We start from the raw sequence: 20,752 nt of genomic DNA on the forward strand, positions 1-20,752 counted from the left end.
CAGTTAGATTTGACGACGTAATTACCTTTCTGATGAAATTAGCTGGAGTGTGCTACTTGGGACTGATGAAAATGAACCCTTCAAAATAATCTGAAATATTAGCCTTTGAGCGCATAATTTTATTAACATCCACAGCCTTTCCCTCCTCCACTGGGCAGATCACCATGCCACAGCAGGACAGCAGGTCAGTCAAGCCTTTCACAAACCCACACTCTGACTGGGTCTTATCTCACAGGTTCTGTACATGCCATGGGATGTCACTCAGGACCTTCTGCAGCACTGAGGTCAGGCTGACAGGCCTGGGTCCTCCTTTCAGTTCCCTTATGTGGATCCCCTCCAGCCCTGTGGGCTTGTCCATGTCTTAAGTGATGGAGCAGGTTAATGACCATTTTTCCTTTTGATTTGGGGGTGTTTGGTTCTACTTCTACTCCCTGTCTGTCAGCTCAGGCAGCTTCCAACCCAAAGAACAACTGGTCTTGCTATTAAAGACTGAGGCAAAGAAGGCATTAAGCACCTTAGGCTTTTCCTCATCCTTTGTCACTATGTTTCCTGCTGCATCCAAAAAAGGATGGAGATTCTCCTTAGCCCTTGTTTATTGTTGGTCAAGCAGCTATGGAAGCATCTTTTTATTGTCTTTTATGGAAGTAGGCAGGTTAAGTTCTAGCTGGGCTTTGGCCCTTCTAATTTTCTCCCTACATTACCTCATGACATTGTAGTCCTTGTACTGCTCCTGAGTTGCCTGCTCCTTCTTCCAAAGGTCATAAACTCCTTTTTTCCCCCAGGTTCCAGCCAAAGCTCTCTACTCAGCCAGGCCTGTCAGCTCATCTTTCAGCACATGGGGACAGCCTACTCCTGTACCTTTAGGATTTCCTCCTTGAAGAATGTCCAGCCTTCCTGGACTCCTTCTCCATTCAGGACTGCCTCATAAAGGACTCAGTCTAACAGTCTTCTAGACAGGCCAAAGTCTGCCCTTTGGAACTCCAAGGTGGCAGTTCTGTTGTCCCCTCCCCTTACAGCTTTGAAAACCAAAAACTCTACTGCTTCACGGTTGTTGTGCTCAAGACAGCCTCTGAAAAATTATTTCAAAAGGGATTTTCAAGATTCAGTTATATATATATTTTAAGTATTTTCGTTTTGCCACTAGTTATAAGCCAGTAGAAAACAGTGAGAATCACACAGATTAAAAGTAATAAAAGTAACAAAAAAACCCTCCAATAAATACTTTTTAGACAAAATGAGTATTTCATAGATGATCAAGTTTATCATAAGAATTGACTCCTGAGGCAGTATTTTCTATAGCTGCATGAAATATAGGAAAAAAAAAACCATGAAAGAAAAACATTTTCCAACAAAAAAAAATCAGCCATATCCCACGAGAGCAGATGGATTAAATTAATTCTAACAGAACCCAAGTGAACCAGCTGAAAGAGTTATGCATTGGCAGATGATACAGTCAGAGATGCTGAGGAAAACATTTGGAAAGGGAGAGAGATGATCTTAGAGGTGTAGATACAACAAGCAAAAGAACATCTACTGGACTGAGTCTCAGCACTGGAATGAGTAATTGAATTTTCCTGTACACACTAAACACTTTGGAATGACTTGTCAGCTATCAGAAAGAAAACAAAAAAACCAAAAAAACTAGGCATTATCATGAACACTGATGAAATTAATTCCCGTAATGTGTATCACTAAACAAAAGCAAGACCCTTAAAACATAAATTAATGAACATGCAGCAGATGTCTACACTGAAAAGATAAAAAAGCATGTGACTCAAAATGTCAGGGAACTGGCATTCTACTCCAAATTGTGGGACCAGCCACGAAAAGCCAGACAAACTGCAGCGTTTTCCAGCTTGTATGCTGTCTCACAGTGCAGAGTCAAGTACTGCAGAGCCCCAGAAGACAAGGGGCCAACGTGTGTGTCTCAAACACCGACAGCTGGTTGGCTCTGGAGCCACCCAAGGATTGCTGGCAGTGCCAGACAAGGATGGTTGGTAATAACCAAGGACTGCTGGTAGTAACATGCCGTGGGAAAGAACAACATGTGGCTGGAGATGGGGGCCATGCAGAGGTAGGGCAGCACTTTTCTGGGACAAATATATTTGTTTTAGTTCCTGGAGATAAGCACAACGCAGTACCAGGCAAGCACAGGGATGAGACAAAGAAGTGGCCATGGACTGTAGGGGTGAATCAAGACCACCCAAGGTCCCCGAAGCCCTAAAACCCATTTCCAGAAAGGTCCCTCATCTCTCTTTTTCTGTCCAGTGTTACTTCTAATTCCATTGGCTCCTTTCTTACCTAGTTACTTGTGATGTTATGGGATGGTGATTCTTTGCTCATAAATTCAGCATAGCTCCTCGACACACTGAAATTCTGGTAGTCAGTGCAGTCCTTGTCTTATAAAATCTATTGAGAATAACCTCTTCAGACCAAGCCTGATTAAGTAAGAATTGTCAGAACAAGGACACTGAAGGGATGCTTAGATACTACTCTTCTTCATTCAGGAGAGTGTTCTGTGATATCCATCCGCTAGTTGGGCTATGAAGTTTTGCATTGTAATGGTTGTGGAGTAGAGTGTTAAGAGTACAGATTTCACTGGCAAAGCATCATCTATCTACGCATCAGCCTTCCAGAAGACTCACAGTTCAAAGATGCCAGCACCTTCAACAAAAATGGTAGGCAGTTCTGGGAAGGCACATAGCAGACAGATACAGGACATTGCTTCTATTCAGCAACCACCAAGAATGTTTTTCTTCATTTGTATCTATGATTATATGCATATATATATGGGTATATGTAAATATCCTCCAGCAGTAATGCATGGCCTGGCACTGTAAGACTCACAAGCAGAAAACTTTGGAAATTTGTATCCTCCCGGATCTAGGCTGCACTAGAATGGCTTGGAAGACACTAGCAGTGGCAGAGGAGGTGATGGCAAGCTGCCAGCGCTATCCTCTGCGACTTCTACATTTGTAGCTGGATGACACATCTTCCTGTTAGGTGTGAATTTGTCTCCTTCGCCTGGCCTTCCAAGAGACCACTACATCTAAAAGCCAAAAGACAGCACAGGGTAAGCCTCAGCAGAAGCAATTGGGGTCCTGCTATCTTTCTCTTTGCGAAGATTTTCAGTAAATGTCATGATATTTAAAAGTTTAACCAAACTTTTTCCGTGGAGAGTAATAACTTTGTATTATTCTGTAAAATTTCAGTAAGTCTTTCACATGGTTGTTCCAAAAAAAGGTATTCTAAGAACTTATCCAGGTGACAGTATCTTATTTGATCAATCCACTTCTCAAGAAAACAGCACTTTTCAGGCTACCAAGGAAGAGCCACGGTGTCATTTCTTCAGTAAGGTTGTAGGAAGAGCAATTTCTTCAAGCACAGTCATTTTTATGGAAAGAAATCTGTCAGACTATAAAGCTCAGTGGACACCCTGGATCTCTGAATTCAATGTATCACTAAAATACCTAGTCCAGCTATGCCTTCTTTTGGTCAGGGCTAGATTGCCAAATCTGGCAATTCAATAAACAGAGAAGTTTGTCAGTATGGAAGGTAATTACAGAACGTAGAGGAACAGTTAGTCATCAACATTAGAAAACAGCAAAATAGGGATCATGCATAGAGTGTGGGTACCAACAGTCTATTCAGCTTAAGATAAAATGAGTTCCACTGCACAGTGAAAAGTTTTTTAAAATTCATGCCAACTGGCACAGCAATTTCTGTTTCACATGAAATAAAATTTTGCTTTGTTCACATAGACCCATCTTTGTCACACCTGTAAGCCAGAGCCCGGTCAATCACACCTGTCAGTTTCAAGTAGTGCCAAAAGAGGGTACAAATACCCTGCAAATAGCAGCCACACTGCTTTGCTTAAAGCAGTGGTTTCAGGCTGTAAGTAGAACCACAGAGGATACGCCTCAAAGGAGCACCCAAAAAATTTGTAGAGCCGCCCAAAAGTTCAAAGTCAACAACTGCATGCTAATATTACTAATATCTAGTTCTGAAATATTGTGGGGTATAAGTGGAAAAAACCACAATTTATTTATTTTTTTATTTATTTATCAGTTATATATTTTAGTAGCATTTTTATAATTTTACTTCTACTACCCAGCCTTGTCCAACTATATTTCAGATATCCTTTTCTTTTGGAATTTTCTAGATTTCTTCTAACTGTTCACATCTATCAAGGTGACTTGGAAGTCAGTTCTTTCACTACTGATTTTTGTCTCCAGCAGGCATCTCAGCCTGCCTCACCCAAAACCGCTTTTTAAAAAAAAATCAGGAGGATCCAAAACACTTTCATACAATTGCTGAATTTATCAGTGTTACCCTTTTCTCTCTCTGACAAGTAACAACCGTGGCTGTGCGAGTGAATCTCCTCTTTCCCCACACCACCCCTTCAAATGGCACCACACAGCATGCTGTACATCGTGTTGTGGTTGTAAGCATGGGGCTGTATTTGCCACTGTTACCCACTGCCACCTTCCAGGAATCTTCTTCTGCCTATGAGGGTTGGTTTTTTGCACCTGTTACCAATTTTTTTTGCAATATACCATCTCTTGTACTGCATGAGAAGGTCTTTGTGGGCATCTACTTGTTCACTTCTTGATGGAAACTTTAAAAACTAATATATAAAGGTGGTACCTTTTTCTTGAGACCTACTCTTAGGGCACATAGGGAAAAACAGGGGAGCTGTTATCAGGTTTGGAATAAAAATATTTTTTTCTTTCTTTGCCTTTCATTATCTATTTGATTAGATAGTTCTCCCCATACTGTTTCACTTGTCAGATAAGACTGGAAGCATCTTTCAGCAGGAGCTATTAGCTTCTTTTACTCGTTTGTTCTTGCTTTGTTTTTCTACGGAGCCTAGGATGGTTCAATTCTGATACTAGTTATTAAGATGTGCCACAAATTAATTATTACCTAACACAGCCCACTTACAGCTAATGCAACTCAAGGGACAACACAATGCCCATTCATAATTAACTTTTGATTCCAGTTTGGTGATCCCAAAAGCTAAAGATACCCTAAAGATGTTTGTAGCAGAAAATCAACAAAGATGTCCTTGAAAGTAGATCAAACTCTAATACAGATACTGACTTTCTCATTTATGTGTGATTTTTTGTGTGTGCAAAATGGGTAATGTCTACTTCTAAAATTTTTTCCAGTTTTATCTGTGGATTTGCCTGATTATTAAGAATGGTCTTGTTCTATTTTTCTAAAACTTGACATTACATTTATTCCAGACAAAATACTACAGTATACTGAACTAAAAAACCTACTTTATCTGAAACAAAAGATGTTAATATTGTTAATATTACAGGACCAGTTAGAAACATATGAAACTCTACAACTCTCATTTCTTTATATTGGTATCTATTATTTGCCCATGTTTAATTTCTGAAACAAAGACATACCTAATTTGCCAGAAAATAACTATAATTAAGTCAATACAAAAGTCATCAACCTAATGCCAGTATTATTTTGGCTTCTATTATTTCACAAAAGTAATGTAATTTATTTGTCCATAAATCTATTGACAGTGTCATATTTTGATGCATGGCCAGGCCTATTCCCTTCCCAGACTCTAAAAGAGCTTAACAATTTTGGATGGGGATCCAAGGAATAAAACCAAGGCTAATTACCTTGTCAGTAAAATTGTAACACTAATATTATCTAAATTCTATTTTTTTTAATTGAAGGAGTCAATCTGAGTTTGTTTGCTGTGGAAATTTAGAGACTGTCCAAATGTTTAAGCACACAGTTTAAAGGTTGAATGTCCCATGCTTTTGAAGAGTTGGCAAAAAAGGAGGTTTTTTTGTGTTTTGTTTTTTTTTTTTTTTCCCTCCATTTCCACATGTTCTTTGACTGGGACAGAAGATACTCTTCATCACTGACATCTGCTTTCTGTACCACTCCATTAGCAAATCGCTCTGTGACTCTATCTCCCCCCAACAGCTGGAGACTTGACTTCTCTGTATACACACACACACACACACTTTCCAGGGAGCACAGCATGCATTTTCTGAAATAAATAATTCAGAATAGCCTACTAATTCTGGGACTCAATGGTGTAAAAACCAAGCAGTTGCTTCAGACTCAGCTGAAAAAATGTAACAGATGAACCTTCACTTCGCATTTTTGCCTGTTCAGGCTATAGACAAAGGGAACTCCATCTCAGCTCTTGGGATCACTATTCCAGATGTCCTGTTTGACTTGTCTATACCTCTGTTCTAACATATAGATACTATTTAGAAATTCTGCCACTGCTCCTTCTGTAGTTTCTACAGAATAGGTCCTCTTTCCAGTCTTTTCACAACTTATGCCACATTATCTTCTCTGGTCTCCTATGCACACATACTTCCTATTTTTTTTCATCTCTACAAATGGCTGCTCCTAAAATCTACTTCATTTTCCAGCCTTTTGATCCTGTTATCCTTTGATGAGTATCTCCAGAAGTTTCTGATATAATACTATATAAAATTCAAGGTTTTAATTATTATTTTTAAAACCCACTCTCCAAATTATTCCCTGCTCCAAAATTCATCCTGCCTCTCGTGCTGCATTTATTCCAACAATGTTCTGAAGAGTCTAGATAATAGAAGAAAAAAATATACACAGCTTCCTACATAAAATACCCTAGAGATGACCTGTGAGTACCTTATGTTGTTGACACTAAGTCTCTAGTAAGCCAGGTAGGTGTATGAACGTGCAATTCATGTGCATTTTATTTCGCCTCTTCCCTACTTGTTTATACTCAGGTGATAAATTCCTCTGAGCCTCATATGCCCTTTGCAATGGGCACTCAGAGGGCAGCTGAGTAAAGGACACTGCTGCTAGTAACACCTCACCCTAAACTGGTGCAGGAAGAGCTGGGATCTATGAGCATTCCCCATTTGAAGGTAACTCTCACATTGTCAAGTGGGGTATTCCAAGGACAGTGTTCACTGGGAAAATACAATGGAACTGGTAATATTACGAGGTGCTGGCTCCAGAAGCTCAGTCTGAACTTTAATTCTTTACTTTCCCGTCATACCCCTATTCCATACGAGGGTGGGCACAGAGCCCAACTGATGTTAAGAATAGTGACGTTTAGCATATTGACCCACCCTTCTGACTTAAAAGCCATTACAGAGTTTAATGCTGCATACAAGCCAGGTTACACAGACTTCTTTTACATTAAGTTTGAGTTTTAGAAGGATTACTGTGTTTATTGACCTATTGGAGCTTGGAATTTTGATCAAAATTTCTTAGATCGTGGTATTATTTTTACAAAACAGAGGGCAAGAACTATTTGATCTCTATGTGACTATACCTTTAAAAGAAGTTAACCCTGTTATGGCACTAATATGATTATTAATCATGTTATCTTTTCAGTAATAGAGCAATTTAAACTTCATTTAAAATTGTGCTTTAGGAGTTCAAGGGAAGCAGCAAAGCCAATAGGGATCACAGTAAGCATCTTGTTTCAATGTGTGAGAAGGGTCATTTAAATTTTTCAAGCCAAGTCTTGGCATTAGCTTGGGGGAACTTGGCTCTGCTCAAAGGAACAGCCTTCTGTCAGTGTCAAGAACAATCCTAAAGAGTAAAAGCAGTGAACACAGAAGGCTGCACTGAACCTCTGGGTTAGAAACAAACAGTGAGCGAAGATTAACATTTATCTGAGCTTTCCATTTGTTTCCCCCATTGCAGACATATTAACATGTATGCCATGACTTCATGTTGCTATGTACTCTTGCAATGGAACAGAAGAGTAACAGGAAAAAAAAAGGAAATCCAAGTATATTTTAAATTGAACTTGTGACTCTGTTGAGAAATTAAAGTGTCTCTTTTTTGGTATAAGTCTTGGAAAATCTCTGCTGCACAAGTCACAGTCAGACTGTATGTTAACTATTCAACAGATTTTGTTAATTCCATATGAAGTATTTCCTCATGTCCTAATTTTGGAGTTCAAAGTACAACTTAGGTGACAGTGTTGCAGCTTTGACTACAGGAGGAAAACACAAAGTACAAGACAGTCAGTAAATATTGAACAGGAAGGTGTAAGTTCTCGTACATTCATCTATGACATGGATGTTTGTGAAAAGTACTGAATTAGAGAACAAAGTTCTTCTTTTCTCCAGAGGGCACTGGGAACACAGTGTAACTGTCTGAGCATCCCCATATTGTCTCAGCAACCCCAATTTGAATGACTGCTTCAATTAAGAAAGCAGATGGTCATTTCTCCCTGGTTTACTTCCTACTGGTGCTAATGCTAAGTGATGCAGGTTTTAACTGCAGTTATGTGGTATAGAAATGCAAATACTAAACTTTATTGCCAAAGGTATCCTCGTGTAAAAGTAACACTGCTACTGTAAGTTAGTTGCTTCTTTTGCTTAAAAAATTAATGGTTATTCTATGTGCTTTTAAAGTAAGTGGTTACTCACAGAGTACTTTCAGCTAATTCTTGGAAGGCTGGCTATTCATACACTGCTGGCTTTAGTCCTTGTTTCCAGCTCCTACAGTACATGAAAGACAACTAAAAATACATTAAATACTTCTCCATACAAGCAAGTTACAAAAACTCTGCAATAATGTTAGGTGTTAAAAGTAAAACTGTTGTGTGTAAAGTTATGAAAAGAAGCAAAGGAAAAAAAGAAAAGATATTACAATCTTTCTGCTTAAGTGTGGTCTGTGTTGGAGCAAGGGAAAATCTTGACAAGGTTAAATTTCAGAATTTCAGCATGTTTTGGATATTCAAACCTGTATCAGATGTTCAAGGTACACGTCCAATAATACACTCGATCACAGACCCAACCAATACCATTTGTTACAGTCTGGCCTATGCTTATGGATCTCACTAAAATCAAAACCCATGCCAAGGGAATAATGTACTGACAGTTATGTCAAGTCTCCAGAATAGACAGTAATAGATGCTTCCTAGACGTTAAATGGTCTCCGTGGAAATTTAATAGGCTAAAGGTGCTTCCTTATAAGGTTGGAGGGTGTAGCTTATTGGAAACATAAATAAAATATGCAAACACAAAGTAATGAAATATGCAACCTGTAAGGTTAGAGTAAGCTGTGGTTTCTGGAGTTGTTTGCCTGCCTACTGACAACAACAAATTTATACCAGCTTTGCATTATTATATGGAATATTCATCTCACTTCACTTTCTTCATATATCTGACTTTTGTTTATACTGTGGTCTCACTGTGACTGCCAGTTTAGGGTTAGGTTTGTTAGTTTTCAGCCTTATTGTTCCCTCAGGTGGGAGACTTGTACACTCCTGATAAAAGCAATTCTTAACAAAGAACTCAACTTGCAAAGCATACTATGCCATGGGGCACTGCTATCAAGGATTACTCACCTTAGACCAGTCTCCCATTCTCCAGACGTAGCATTTAGAATAGTCCTCACAGTCCTCTGCTTCTTTAGGTCTTGTGGACAAAACACATTTCTTGCGTGGGTTGGTGCATCTCACAGTTCGATGCCGGACTCCCCTACCACATTTTACAGAGCACTGTTGGAAAAAGATGGTTTTCAGGACCTTTTTATCCCCTTCTAATGACCTCTGCCAGGCCAATACTTAAGTATTTCATGGCTTCAGTGATTTCCTGACTTCCAACCCTCAATTGCATCAACACCAGATTTGTTAAAAACTAAAAACCTAGCAATGATTCCTTATGAGGCATTATGGTAATTGTTTCATTTTTAGCTAAAATTATATAATTAGATAAAAAAATAATTTGCTTAATGAAAAAAACCCCAGGCTTTTGAATAAGAAAATACCTAAAAAGTTATCATTAAGTGAATGCAAAATGTTACACTGAAAATATTAGGCAATCTTCTATAAAAAAAGGAAATACAATGAAAGAAAATCAAAAAAGTGTTCATAAGAATAAGATATGAAGTAACTTCAGAAAAGCTCTGCTAGTACCTAACAGACTTTTTTGGGGGGGAGGGAAAAAAAGTTAAAATGGAAAAGTAAATATTCTGAAACTGTGCAAGAATCCAGACTGAACTTCAAAATACGAAGTCACTGTATAGACAGCATGTGAAAACTCTCCTCAAGTTGCACAAGAAGTCCTAATCTATGTTTTTTTCCACCATTCCCACTTGCACAGCCAAAAATTATGCCATTTCCTTCTTCAAACATTACCACTGCTTTTGATCATCCCACTGCTTGCAGTTCAAAACTCTCCTTTGCCAAGCTGATTATAACTGCAGGAAGCAGTAATGGCTAGCTTCCTATACAATGGTGATAGTAGGAATGGGCCACGGCAAATACCTCACTCTTCTAAATATATCTTTTGCTTTCAACAAAAACATGCTCACCCATTTCTCATCTCTGAAGTAAAACAAACAGACTAAACAATCCGTGCGCTTCTCTTCCTCACCTCTGGAACTGAATGCCGCTCTCCTCACCACCAGCCCTTCCATTATAAACCTTTGTGTACCAAACCAGCAGCTGCTGCTCTTTACTTCTCTCTACCTTACTGTCTGCTTTTCATCTTTTAAAACATTCCCTATTTCCTAGCTCTTTCTTGCTTGGGGGATCAAGTGGTGCTGCTGAGTAGAGCAGCCCAAAGAAGGGACTGCACCCACATTCAGAAACTGCTACTTGTTATTTTGACCAGGGACGGACTCATAGCACAGCTTCTAATATGGGAGGCAATCAGAATGGCCTTTGATCTTCCAAGGAAGGGAGAAGTTCCAAATGACCCTTTTATCACTGTCCAGATGACAGTGATAACACACCCTTCTTCCTCCAATGGTCAGTTACTTTTAGAAGTAGCATAGAATTTTAGAAGAAGAAAACAAAGTTGAAGAAGAAAATGAAGATGAAGAAAGCCAAATGGACAACTACATTAAGAATCTTAAATTAATAACGATTTTTGAATAATAAATGCATTCTACACCAATCCTTCAGGATGCAATATTTGTGAAATTGTGTTATTTACAAGCTCTTTAGCCCACTGCTGTTGTCTTGGAAGAAGAGGTGAGAAGAGGGAGGAAGGGAAGGAAACATCTTTCTTTACCAGCAGCTTCTGTCTAAGCCTCCATGAGGCAGGATGGCATCAACATTCCGTGGTACAAAAGGACATCAGAGATGTTCCTACTCTGAATCCAATGTCTTGTAGCTGTTAAGTGATGCCTTAATTCTACTTGCCCCCAGATACCCACCTCCAGAGTCAGGACATATTAGATTATACGTGCTTGAAAACTGGCCAAAAGAAACTGTTCCAGAACATTGACTAGGTAAAATGTAGTAGTTCTACACAGCTGGTTTTCCTAGTCCCTGAACCCTTTGCCAAATCATTGCATGGGGACCGTGAAAACCATTAGGCTGAGCTGTGCCACCTGATGCTGAAAAAAATCTTATTCCCAGAAAATATGAAGGCACAAATAACCACTATGGACTATTTGTATAAATAAATGCAGCACCTCGGACCAGACTCCCGCCTCCCACACAGTCATGCAGTCCTGGCCTTCACAGCGCTGTGCAGAAGCAGGCTTTGGCCCAAGACAATCCCTCTCTCTAGCTCTGATCAGGGTCCCATTTCTGAGCTGCTGTGTGCAGGCTACTTGTCTGTTCTGGGTCCCTTTTCCACATGTCCTTGAACACGGTGTCCATTCTGTCATCATCCATCTGCAAGGAAATACAGACAATGTAGTATCAAGAAAACAGGAAGGGGAAAATATCACCATATTATCTTACTGTCTTGCTTACCAGTGCACACACCCAAGACATACGTGCAAATGTTCAGCTGCCTTTAAATTTTCCTTTGCTAATGGACATAATCAAACATACTTTACATGAAGTATGATGTTAATGTTCATATTTTTTCATTCCCCAGCCCACTGTCCCTATGTTTTCAAAGCACCTTCCTTTAATTAATTCCAATTAAAAAAAGTTCCAAAACACACGTACATTTTAGAGATGACAAATCAGTGATCTGCCTGCTGTTACTCTCTGTATGACTGCCTATGTCAAGTGCATGCCATGCATGTAAAGTCCAACATTCCTTGAAAATTCTCCACTGCAAGAAAGAATCACTTCAGTGTGAAAGGCTCATTGCTCTGGAGAAAGTATAAAAGCTCAGAATTCTTCACGTTCTTCAGGGTCAGGCCTAACTCAGGGTGCATGGTTTAAATCACAGCAGCAAGGAAGGCTCATGCAGTTTGGCAGAGCCCACATACTTGGAGAGCAATCATTCTAGAACATAATTTTCCCCAGATGTTCTGTAGATCCAGACTATGGCCATGTGCCCTTAAAAATCAAACAGCTCTGCCCTGATGCAGTACACAAGCGTATTCCAGGAGACTTAGCTTGCAAGGAGAGTTTTTTGGAAACTGACATTTAACAAATCTGTTTCAACCTTCTGTCATGCATTTGTAGCAAAAAGATAAAACACTTAACTAAGGGGTTTTTTTGCTATCAGTCCAGATACATAATTTACAAACCACAGCCTGTCAAGATAACGCAATACAGTTTAAGATACTTCTCCAAGTGCCAGTAACAAATAAGAGTTATGCAAGCATACGCTTCAGTTACACTTCTATTGAAAGCTAACAATTTTTATTTTGTAATGATCACTTACACTGTATTAAAAACTGGATCATCAAGAATCATTGTATGTTTCTACATTTCTCAGCACAGCATCTCTGAGTATCAATTAGCAACATTTAAGAAGTTTCATTTAGTAAGCTGGAAAAGCACACAATGTTGAAAATTGATAGCTGACAGTGCCTCAGAAAAAGATCAGACTATTCAATTTCTATACAATAGGTGCACAGTGATGTTAATAAAATAAAATGTGCTCAAATATAATGAAACATAAATAATCCCTCCAAACTGTAATGCCCTAGTCTGGGGAAATCCAAATGTAAGACCTTTTGTCCTACCTAAAAATGTATCGTACATTGCATTTTATCAATTTCAGTACTTTACCCTTTCCAAGAAAGCTATGTCTTCCAGTTCACTTTACATGCTTTCCTCAACAATGTTTGCATTTCGTTCACTTTGCACTGTTTTGTTTAAGAATACCATCTACCTGTCCTCCAGATGACTGCAGGAGACTGATCCCAGTGCTTGCTCCTGGGGGTGATAGCCAGCTACCATTAGATGCTCCCCCCTCCCTTGAAAGGGAGGTACACACTTTAAACCAGTCCACACAAATACCTGAGGATCTCCTTAGTCATAATTCTTAGCTACTATATGGAAACTATATGGGTGGCAGACTCTGAAATGGGTGGCTGAGCTGGCCTGGCCAGCCTGTGGGAGGAGCAGGCTGGTGGGTGCACACTGCAGCTGCCTCCTGCTTCTTCCAGCATTCAGCCATCAGAGTCTAGTCCAGCCCATCGATCCACGTACAAAGGGATGGGCTGAGAGGGGAGAAAGGAGTGAGGGGAAGGCTTTCTGTACTTCAAGTCGCATATAAATGTAGAAAACGTGATTATAAGTTTATTTAATTACTACTTAGTGTACCCAGAGCTTATTGAGAGCTTTAAAGAAGAGAAGCCTTGATTGAAAAAAAAAAAAACCCACACTAAAATATATCATTAATTAAAAACATGGGATTAAATCCCATATATATCTTCATATAAGGAGTATTTAAATTTCAATTTTGCAGCACAGATCAGCTTTTGAGAACACTTCCTGAGGAAATGAACTGCTTTATTGAATAAGAATTGATTTAGGTAAGGGCACTCTTTCATTAAAGCTCAGGGGAGAAATATAGCCAGTGTTTCTGTTTTCCCTACATTTTGCATTACAGCATTTTGGATGCACATATTTACAGCATATTCATGGCCAGAGGCAGCCAACTCTATGATTTCTACATCGAAATATTACAATTCAATTTAACCAAATCACTATTACCTGGTCTGGCAGGGCTGTTCATTGCACTTGCGGATCTGTGGTTCAGGCTTTGTCAAATATTTGCACTTCTTGTTGTCCACAAGACTGATATTCTTGTTCATAATCTTTGTGCAAGAGACTGTCGTCTTCCTTTCACCTAGTCAAAAATGGAAGAGGAAACCAAGAAGATGTAACTTGGTTAAAGGAAGGACACAGATACAGCTATTTCACGTACAGTTTGGCTAAAAGAACTGCAAAATGGGTATTAGGAGTTCAGAGGTAGCAGGGACTCTAAGAGAGATTTTGCAGTTTGTATGGAACACTGATTTCCTAATTCAGTCTTTGTGAACCGCTGTCAACAGAGTTTTGCTGCTTTATTCCTGTAACTAGCCATAGGCCAAACCCTTAGTCTTCCTGGAATAATTTTCTTTCTCAACAACTGAAACCTCACCACTGACCAAAGCTTGCAGAAAAATTACAAGGAAAAGAATGCTTGTTAATTACTGCATAAAATGAGGAAAGGAATGACAAGTTGTGGCCAGCACTCAGATAAAGGGAATCAGTACATGCAACTTTTAGTAGCTTGCACTATTTCTCATGAACAAAAGAGGACAAATGACCCGATCTGTAGGGTAATCATTTAGGAAGCTGGCTACTGCCTGCAGAGACCCAGGGCATGCCGTGTACAGAACCCTTGCCCTGATGGATGACTGGATCCTGGTGTCCCTTGAACATGGAAGCATTAGAAATTAGAATTTAATGTAATACCTACCACTAGCAGTAACTTGTAATTTAGACTGGAAACTGACTTTTCAAAAACTAGCAATCCTTGAACTAAAGATTTCAGTAAGTACAATTTAGGCTGATAACGCATTTGCTCCTGCAGTTAATTTTTAACACCCTATCTGGAAGTTTACTGACAAAGTGGGTGCGTGCGTGAGCTGGGCAGGCTTAAGCGTGCTCGTCCACCAGAAGTCAAAAAACGAGTCTGTGGATGGAGCACTTAAGTTATAAATGCACATTATGTGCGTGACCACAGCGGACATTTTAGACGGCGCTTGTGTATGTGAGAGCACATTCAACTAATCTATCATATCACAGCCTTTGAAATGTTTGACAGTTCTTTCTGTGTTATATACACATCTGTGTATTCATACTCTCTCCCACACCAAGAAGCTTTTCTGCAACACATGAGGTCACAGGCCAGTTACATACACAAACATACACGAAACCGCAGCGCTTCATCAATAGTTTTATCCTGACAAACACTTCGAGCATTTGAGAAAAACTACTGATAATTTTTAATTATTTATTCAGGTTAATCAAAACATTGATATTAAATTTGAATCGCAAATATTTAGACAGGGCACAAGCTGCATCATTTTAATTTCATTATTGCTTGATATTTAAGCCAAGAACTGAAAGAACAGTTAAAACAGTTTTGTCTAAAGTAAGAAAAATCTTTCGCTTGTATTTCGGAATATTTGCAGTAAAAATACCTTTTATGGAACTTTGTATTAACTCAGCTATTTTTCACAATAACATAACATGAAGGCCAGTTACAACAGAAAAATATGATAAACATCACATTAAAACATTTAAATATTTGTTTAAGCATTAATGTAGAATAAATTACCAGCGTACTGCATTTTAAGACTTCTGCAGAAGAGAGGTAAGTTTAGAAATATTTGAGGCACTAACTGTGGTAGTATTAAAATTATTCTAAAAATACTTCAGGAAACTGTAAAAAGAATGAATTCACAAGTAAATAAGAATGCACCATTACGAATCAGAGGATACTACTAGCACCATGTACAAAATACCTTCTAGGGAAGAAGCTTTCTTACCAAACCACAAAAAGCATGTTTATGGAAACTACAGCAATCTTTCATGACACCAGGATTGTTCACAGAGTCAGAGGAGCTAGAACAGCGTGTTCCTTATGCTGCTGTTACGAGAAAGTAAAGTGTTTCCAGGCCTTGCTATTCAATCACAAGGTGCACAGCAGTTCTCAGAACTGCTGATCAGAGCAAGCACGACTGTCAAGGTTGTAAGCAGGAAAGACAGGTATCAAAAATCAATAGAGTGATCACAGTCTGGCTAGTTTGCACAAGGTATGAACAGATCACTGTAAGTTGCATTCATTCATGCATGAAATGTTTCAGTGTAATTATCTATTTGAATAACATCTTCTAGACAGAAGTTTTAAAGACTTTTGTTACATCAACATTGTTCATGTTCCAATATTTGTTTTCACAATCATACTTTGTTCCTCCAAAATCACATTTTTTATGGTTAATAAACATAGGAAAAATATCACATCAGCATACTAATATCTGCTGTTGAAATATTTGTTCCATATGTTTCTGGATCATCCTCAACTCATGTTACTAACTGTACATACTTGATCTGAACCTGGGATTCAGCTTTTCTGTGGTTTGAAATGTCTCTTACAGATCATTTATCTTCAATAGTTCCAAATACAGAGTGGAATGCATATGAACTTTCTATTCTTGTTCTAGCTCTAGCATTTGTATTTCTTCTTGGAAACCGTGTCCTGAATTTGCTTTCTGGTCTAGATTTTGTTCCCTCGTTATCATCTTTTGCTGCTTACTTTATTTAGTTCGAAGCTCTTCCTACAGTTATCGCAGATTTTTAATACAAACAGAAAGAGTGAGACTGACGTATGTCCGCATTGTATGGTGTCATACAAGCTGCAATGTTACTATTAAATATATTTACTCTATATAATAGTGTATATATACGCTACTAATACACATCAGTAGTATATCAAATATTGACTGAATGTTTATTATCAATTTATTATAACATTAAATATTAAATTAAAATTATATATGTTAATATTGCTATTAAATTAATATCCATAATTACTATTACGGATATTACTATTAAATATATAACACTGACCATCAGAGTATTAACAATATATACACACAGTATATACATATAGATGCGTATTTTATACACACCTTTGTACTGTGTATACACATGCATACTGTATATACATACTAATTTTTCATATATGTGGGTGTGTTTGTGTGTTAGCACATTTTTCTTTTATTTTACCTCCTCCACATACAGCATCACAGTCCTCCCAGGTAGAATGAGTCCACATGAAAAGAGGCTCCGGTACTTTGGAGCTCTGATTTTCAGGAAGGGGATCCAGTGGGATTGTGTACTCATAGTGTAGACCATAGCTCTGGTCGTGGAAGAGCAGCACCTGCAAGACAAAGAGAAGGGAAACCTTACCACGAACACAGACACTGTGGCAGACAAACTCCAAACTGCAAGGGGATAATCCTGAAAAGCTCAACAGGATGACTTAATGCTCTGCTGCCTTTCAACCCTCCTAATGGATGTGGTAAAAGAAATTAATGAGAGCATACAAATCGAGACAATGGTGAAAAAATGTTTTGCTTTACCAAGAAAATGTCTTGAATGATGGTTTGAATGATGAAGTACTCTCTCATCATCTCTCCCTCTTTCCGGTGGCTATTAACTTTTCCTCTGCTACACTGAAATGCATCAAGACTCTGCTTCTTCATCAAGAAGAACTTGGTGACTGAAATTCTGAAATGGTGATGCTGTACCATAGTCAGCCAGGACTTAAACCATCTGATATTAATTTGAATCGCCCTCCCTGACTGGCACATCAGCTTTTTATGACATCTGTAGGAACGCTGAGACCTTCAATCCTGCCTCAACAATGTGAAGATTGTTCTTGGATTTAAATGCACTTTTTTTACAAGCACGCTGACACATATATATATTTATATATATATATATATTTATGTATATACCTGCTTTTGTATATGCATATGTAATCACAAAAGCAGGTACATCTTACATAGATCTCATTATCTTCGGGAGTCTGAAAAAGAAGTATTAGTTACCACGCTATATGATAGGAATCAAGAAAAACAAAACAAAACAAATTGCCATACCAGTAAATGTAAAGGTGATGTTGTGGGACCTTTGGCTGATATTTTCTCCCAGAGGCCTCTCCGAACATAATGGACAGTGGTCCCAGCAATATTGAATGTTCCAGAATGCTCTATCTTCCAGTCACTATTGATTGACTGTTTTCCAGCATCCCGAAGAGCTGCAAAATATACGAAAAAAGCCCAATACAAAAGGTGTCTGTTCAGTAGTGATTTTTGGTTCTCTTTTCACTTCCTGTCCAGATAATTTAACAAGTAGGTTGAAAACACCTAACTCTAATTTCAAAGAGAGTTGTGGATCCTACTGTATGTGAACTTCAGTTGGAACATACCTCAGAAACACTTTCTAGAGGGACTTCTTGGCAAAAACGTGTGTGTTTAAAATTAGTTGAAGTTAATATCAGTGCTTTAATGCCTGAAGAGACCGAGAGGCTCCAGGGTAATTCCTAATTTGAACACTGAGTTAACTCAAGGCAAAAGGCCCCCAGGGTGGTCATTTCTATAATCCATAAAGGCATGGGAAACACAATTTTCACAAGAGACTCTTCAAGATTTGTGGAACAGGGCTAAAACCTTCCAAAAAAATCTAGTTCAGAATTTTTTCCCTTCTAATAACTCCATTTGCTTTTTTCTCCATCTTAGAATGTGGTAGTACTTTACACACCTCCACATAATTGGATGTTTCTAACAAATACAAAAAGCTTGTCCTTTTTGGCTGAATCATTCTTCATGTTGACCTATTTTATATTTAAAAACAGCATCAAGTTAGGTAAGATACATTTCAAACACTGAGAACAGAGGATTTTACTTTAGTTTCCTATGGTAAACAGAACAGATTCTTCCATGAATTATTTGTAATTTTATTTTGTTTTACTTCATTTTGTTTTGTTGCAATCAGGTGTGAAGTAGAATACACTCGAAGTCACCTTCTGGATGAAAAGTTTTACACATTTGTCTTCACTGAAATTGTATGTTTGGCATCAGTTTGTTGTAAGAGAATCTTTACATGTTCCAAAATTTCCCTTTTTAAAGTTGTAAGTTAATGTGAGTCACTTCTGTAATCATCTCCTCCCGTATTCATATTTATACTGTTACGTTTTGTTTCTATGGGAAACAATGGCAACAGTCCTATGGACTGGCAGAAATCCAACTGAGTAAGACACTACTGATGTGTACCACTGCAGCAGTGTGTAATAAATGTTAAGACTATAAAAGCCACTAATGCTGTAGAAAAGTGCTGTACTAAAAATAACCACTGATTTTACAAGATTTAAAAACGGGTAATTTAGCCTTAAACGTGCTATTATTAATGGTAATTAAGTTCTATTTAGTCTTCGAACTGGAGGGGATAATCCTCTTCCCAGTGGAGAAATTTAAAAAAGTCTCCTTGAAAGTGCCAAGGTCCAGCCGGGTCATGCTGCTCAGATGGAGCAGCATCCTCTCCCCAGAGAGCAGCAGACATCATTTTGCCTTGTCTTTGAAATGAATGCATGTGTCATAGCATGCAGACGTGTGCAGGAAACTGGAATCCCAGTTCCAGAATACAGACACACCCAGATCTTGCATTTTCTGCTCTCAGATCCCTCACTTGGGTCACTGGTGTTAGGCAAAGTAGAAGGGGTATCCTCAAGCATTAAATCTGGACTTGGGCAGTCCAGCTTCTATTCTTGACTCTGCCACACCCCATACGCTAAGCAAGTTCATTGAGTTTTATTCCACACCACACATATTCCTTATCCTTCTTAGCTTTTGACAGAGGACGTCGTCCTGTACAAAGTAATCCTCTCAGGCAATTCAAGCAATACACCTACAACCAAAAAGGCAGCCAAAGAAAATTTGGGACTGGGAAGCCCTACTGCAACTGTAACCACGACCACAATGTCAGTGTTAAACCAAGGGAGCTAATTGCAAGTGTAGCTCTACCCTAAAGAAATTATAAAAAAAATATCTGAAATGCAATTCTAAATGAGAGCACAGTCAGTGACATCTTTTGCCAAGGAAGTAATTGTTTCACTTCTATTCAGCTTATCAGGTGTCCCTTCAAGCTATCTTAAGAACATTAAGACTTGAGATTTGAGTAACTTTTTGAAAATTTCAGCTGAGGTAATGCTGACTGGTAGGAAATTCCCAGGGTCCTCTTATCTTTTTTCAAAAATAGTGCAATATTCACTATTTTCCAGTCCCTGGGGACTTGACCTGACTGCCACAACTTTTTAAATATGCTTGAGAGTGTCTTGACAGCTACATCAACCAGTTCCCTCAGGACCAGGGGATTTCTTTGAGTCTTTTGTAGGGTAAGGGATAAAACAGTTTGCTACTTATGAAAAAGGAATAAATTTTGCTAAATATAATTCCAATATTTTTTTATTTTTACTTTATTAAAAAAAAAAAAAGTTTTTCTGTTGCCTACATGACCCTGAGATTATTTCAGTTGGTTAAAGCACGGTGTTACTAATGTTGGTTCTACTACCAAGGTTGTTGGTTCAATCCCTGTATGGGCCACTCACTTAGGAGATGTACTTGATGATCCTTGTGGGTCCCTTCCAGCTCAGAATAATCTGTGATTCTGTGATCAGTTAACAAGGTAGACAAATTTCAATTACTGTTTTTACACCATTACATATCCATGTCTTTGGTCCATTGGAGAACAATTAAATAATCCAGATTTCTAAACCTCCCATGATATCTTAACAGGGCAAGTGCAGACCTCATGATAAACCAGCAGTAACCCACTGACAACCTAAGCTCTCATAATTAAGGTTCACCATCCTCAAAGTTCTCTCAGTTGAAGTACTGGAAACAGTCAGGTAAAAAGTTTCTTAAAATGGAGATACTACTTATGAACATAATTAAGAATAGTGACCAAACCAGGGAATTTTTAATTTCATTTTACTATTTCTCATATTATATCTCTCTCAAATTTAAGCCTTGCACAGAACACCAC

General features: G+C 38.4%; 1 protein-coding gene across 1 annotated transcript in view; it reads right to left on the bottom strand.

Moving 5' to 3' along the window:
* Positions 1-20,752, bottom strand: part of ADAMTS19 (ADAM metallopeptidase with thrombospondin type 1 motif 19) — a 170,443-nt gene that overhangs the window by 9,761 nt on the left and 139,930 nt on the right. Inside the window, exons 19-23 of the mRNA XM_050328889.1 lie at positions 17,812-17,969; positions 16,934-17,087; positions 13,868-14,003; positions 11,431-11,635; positions 9,353-9,505 (exon numbers count right to left, since the gene is read on the bottom strand). Coding sequence (XP_050184846.1) covers positions 9,353-9,505; positions 11,431-11,635; positions 13,868-14,003; positions 16,934-17,087; positions 17,812-17,969 — 806 coding nt within the window. The remainder of the gene's footprint in view (positions 1-9,352; positions 9,506-11,430; positions 11,636-13,867; positions 14,004-16,933; positions 17,088-17,811; positions 17,970-20,752) is intronic.

This window comes from Myiozetetes cayanensis, unplaced genomic scaffold, assembly GCF_022539395.1.
Source record: "Myiozetetes cayanensis isolate MyiCay16 unplaced genomic scaffold, myiCay2020 scf4, whole genome shotgun sequence".
Lineage (NCBI taxonomy): Eukaryota > Metazoa > Chordata > Aves > Passeriformes > Tyrannidae > Myiozetetes > Myiozetetes cayanensis.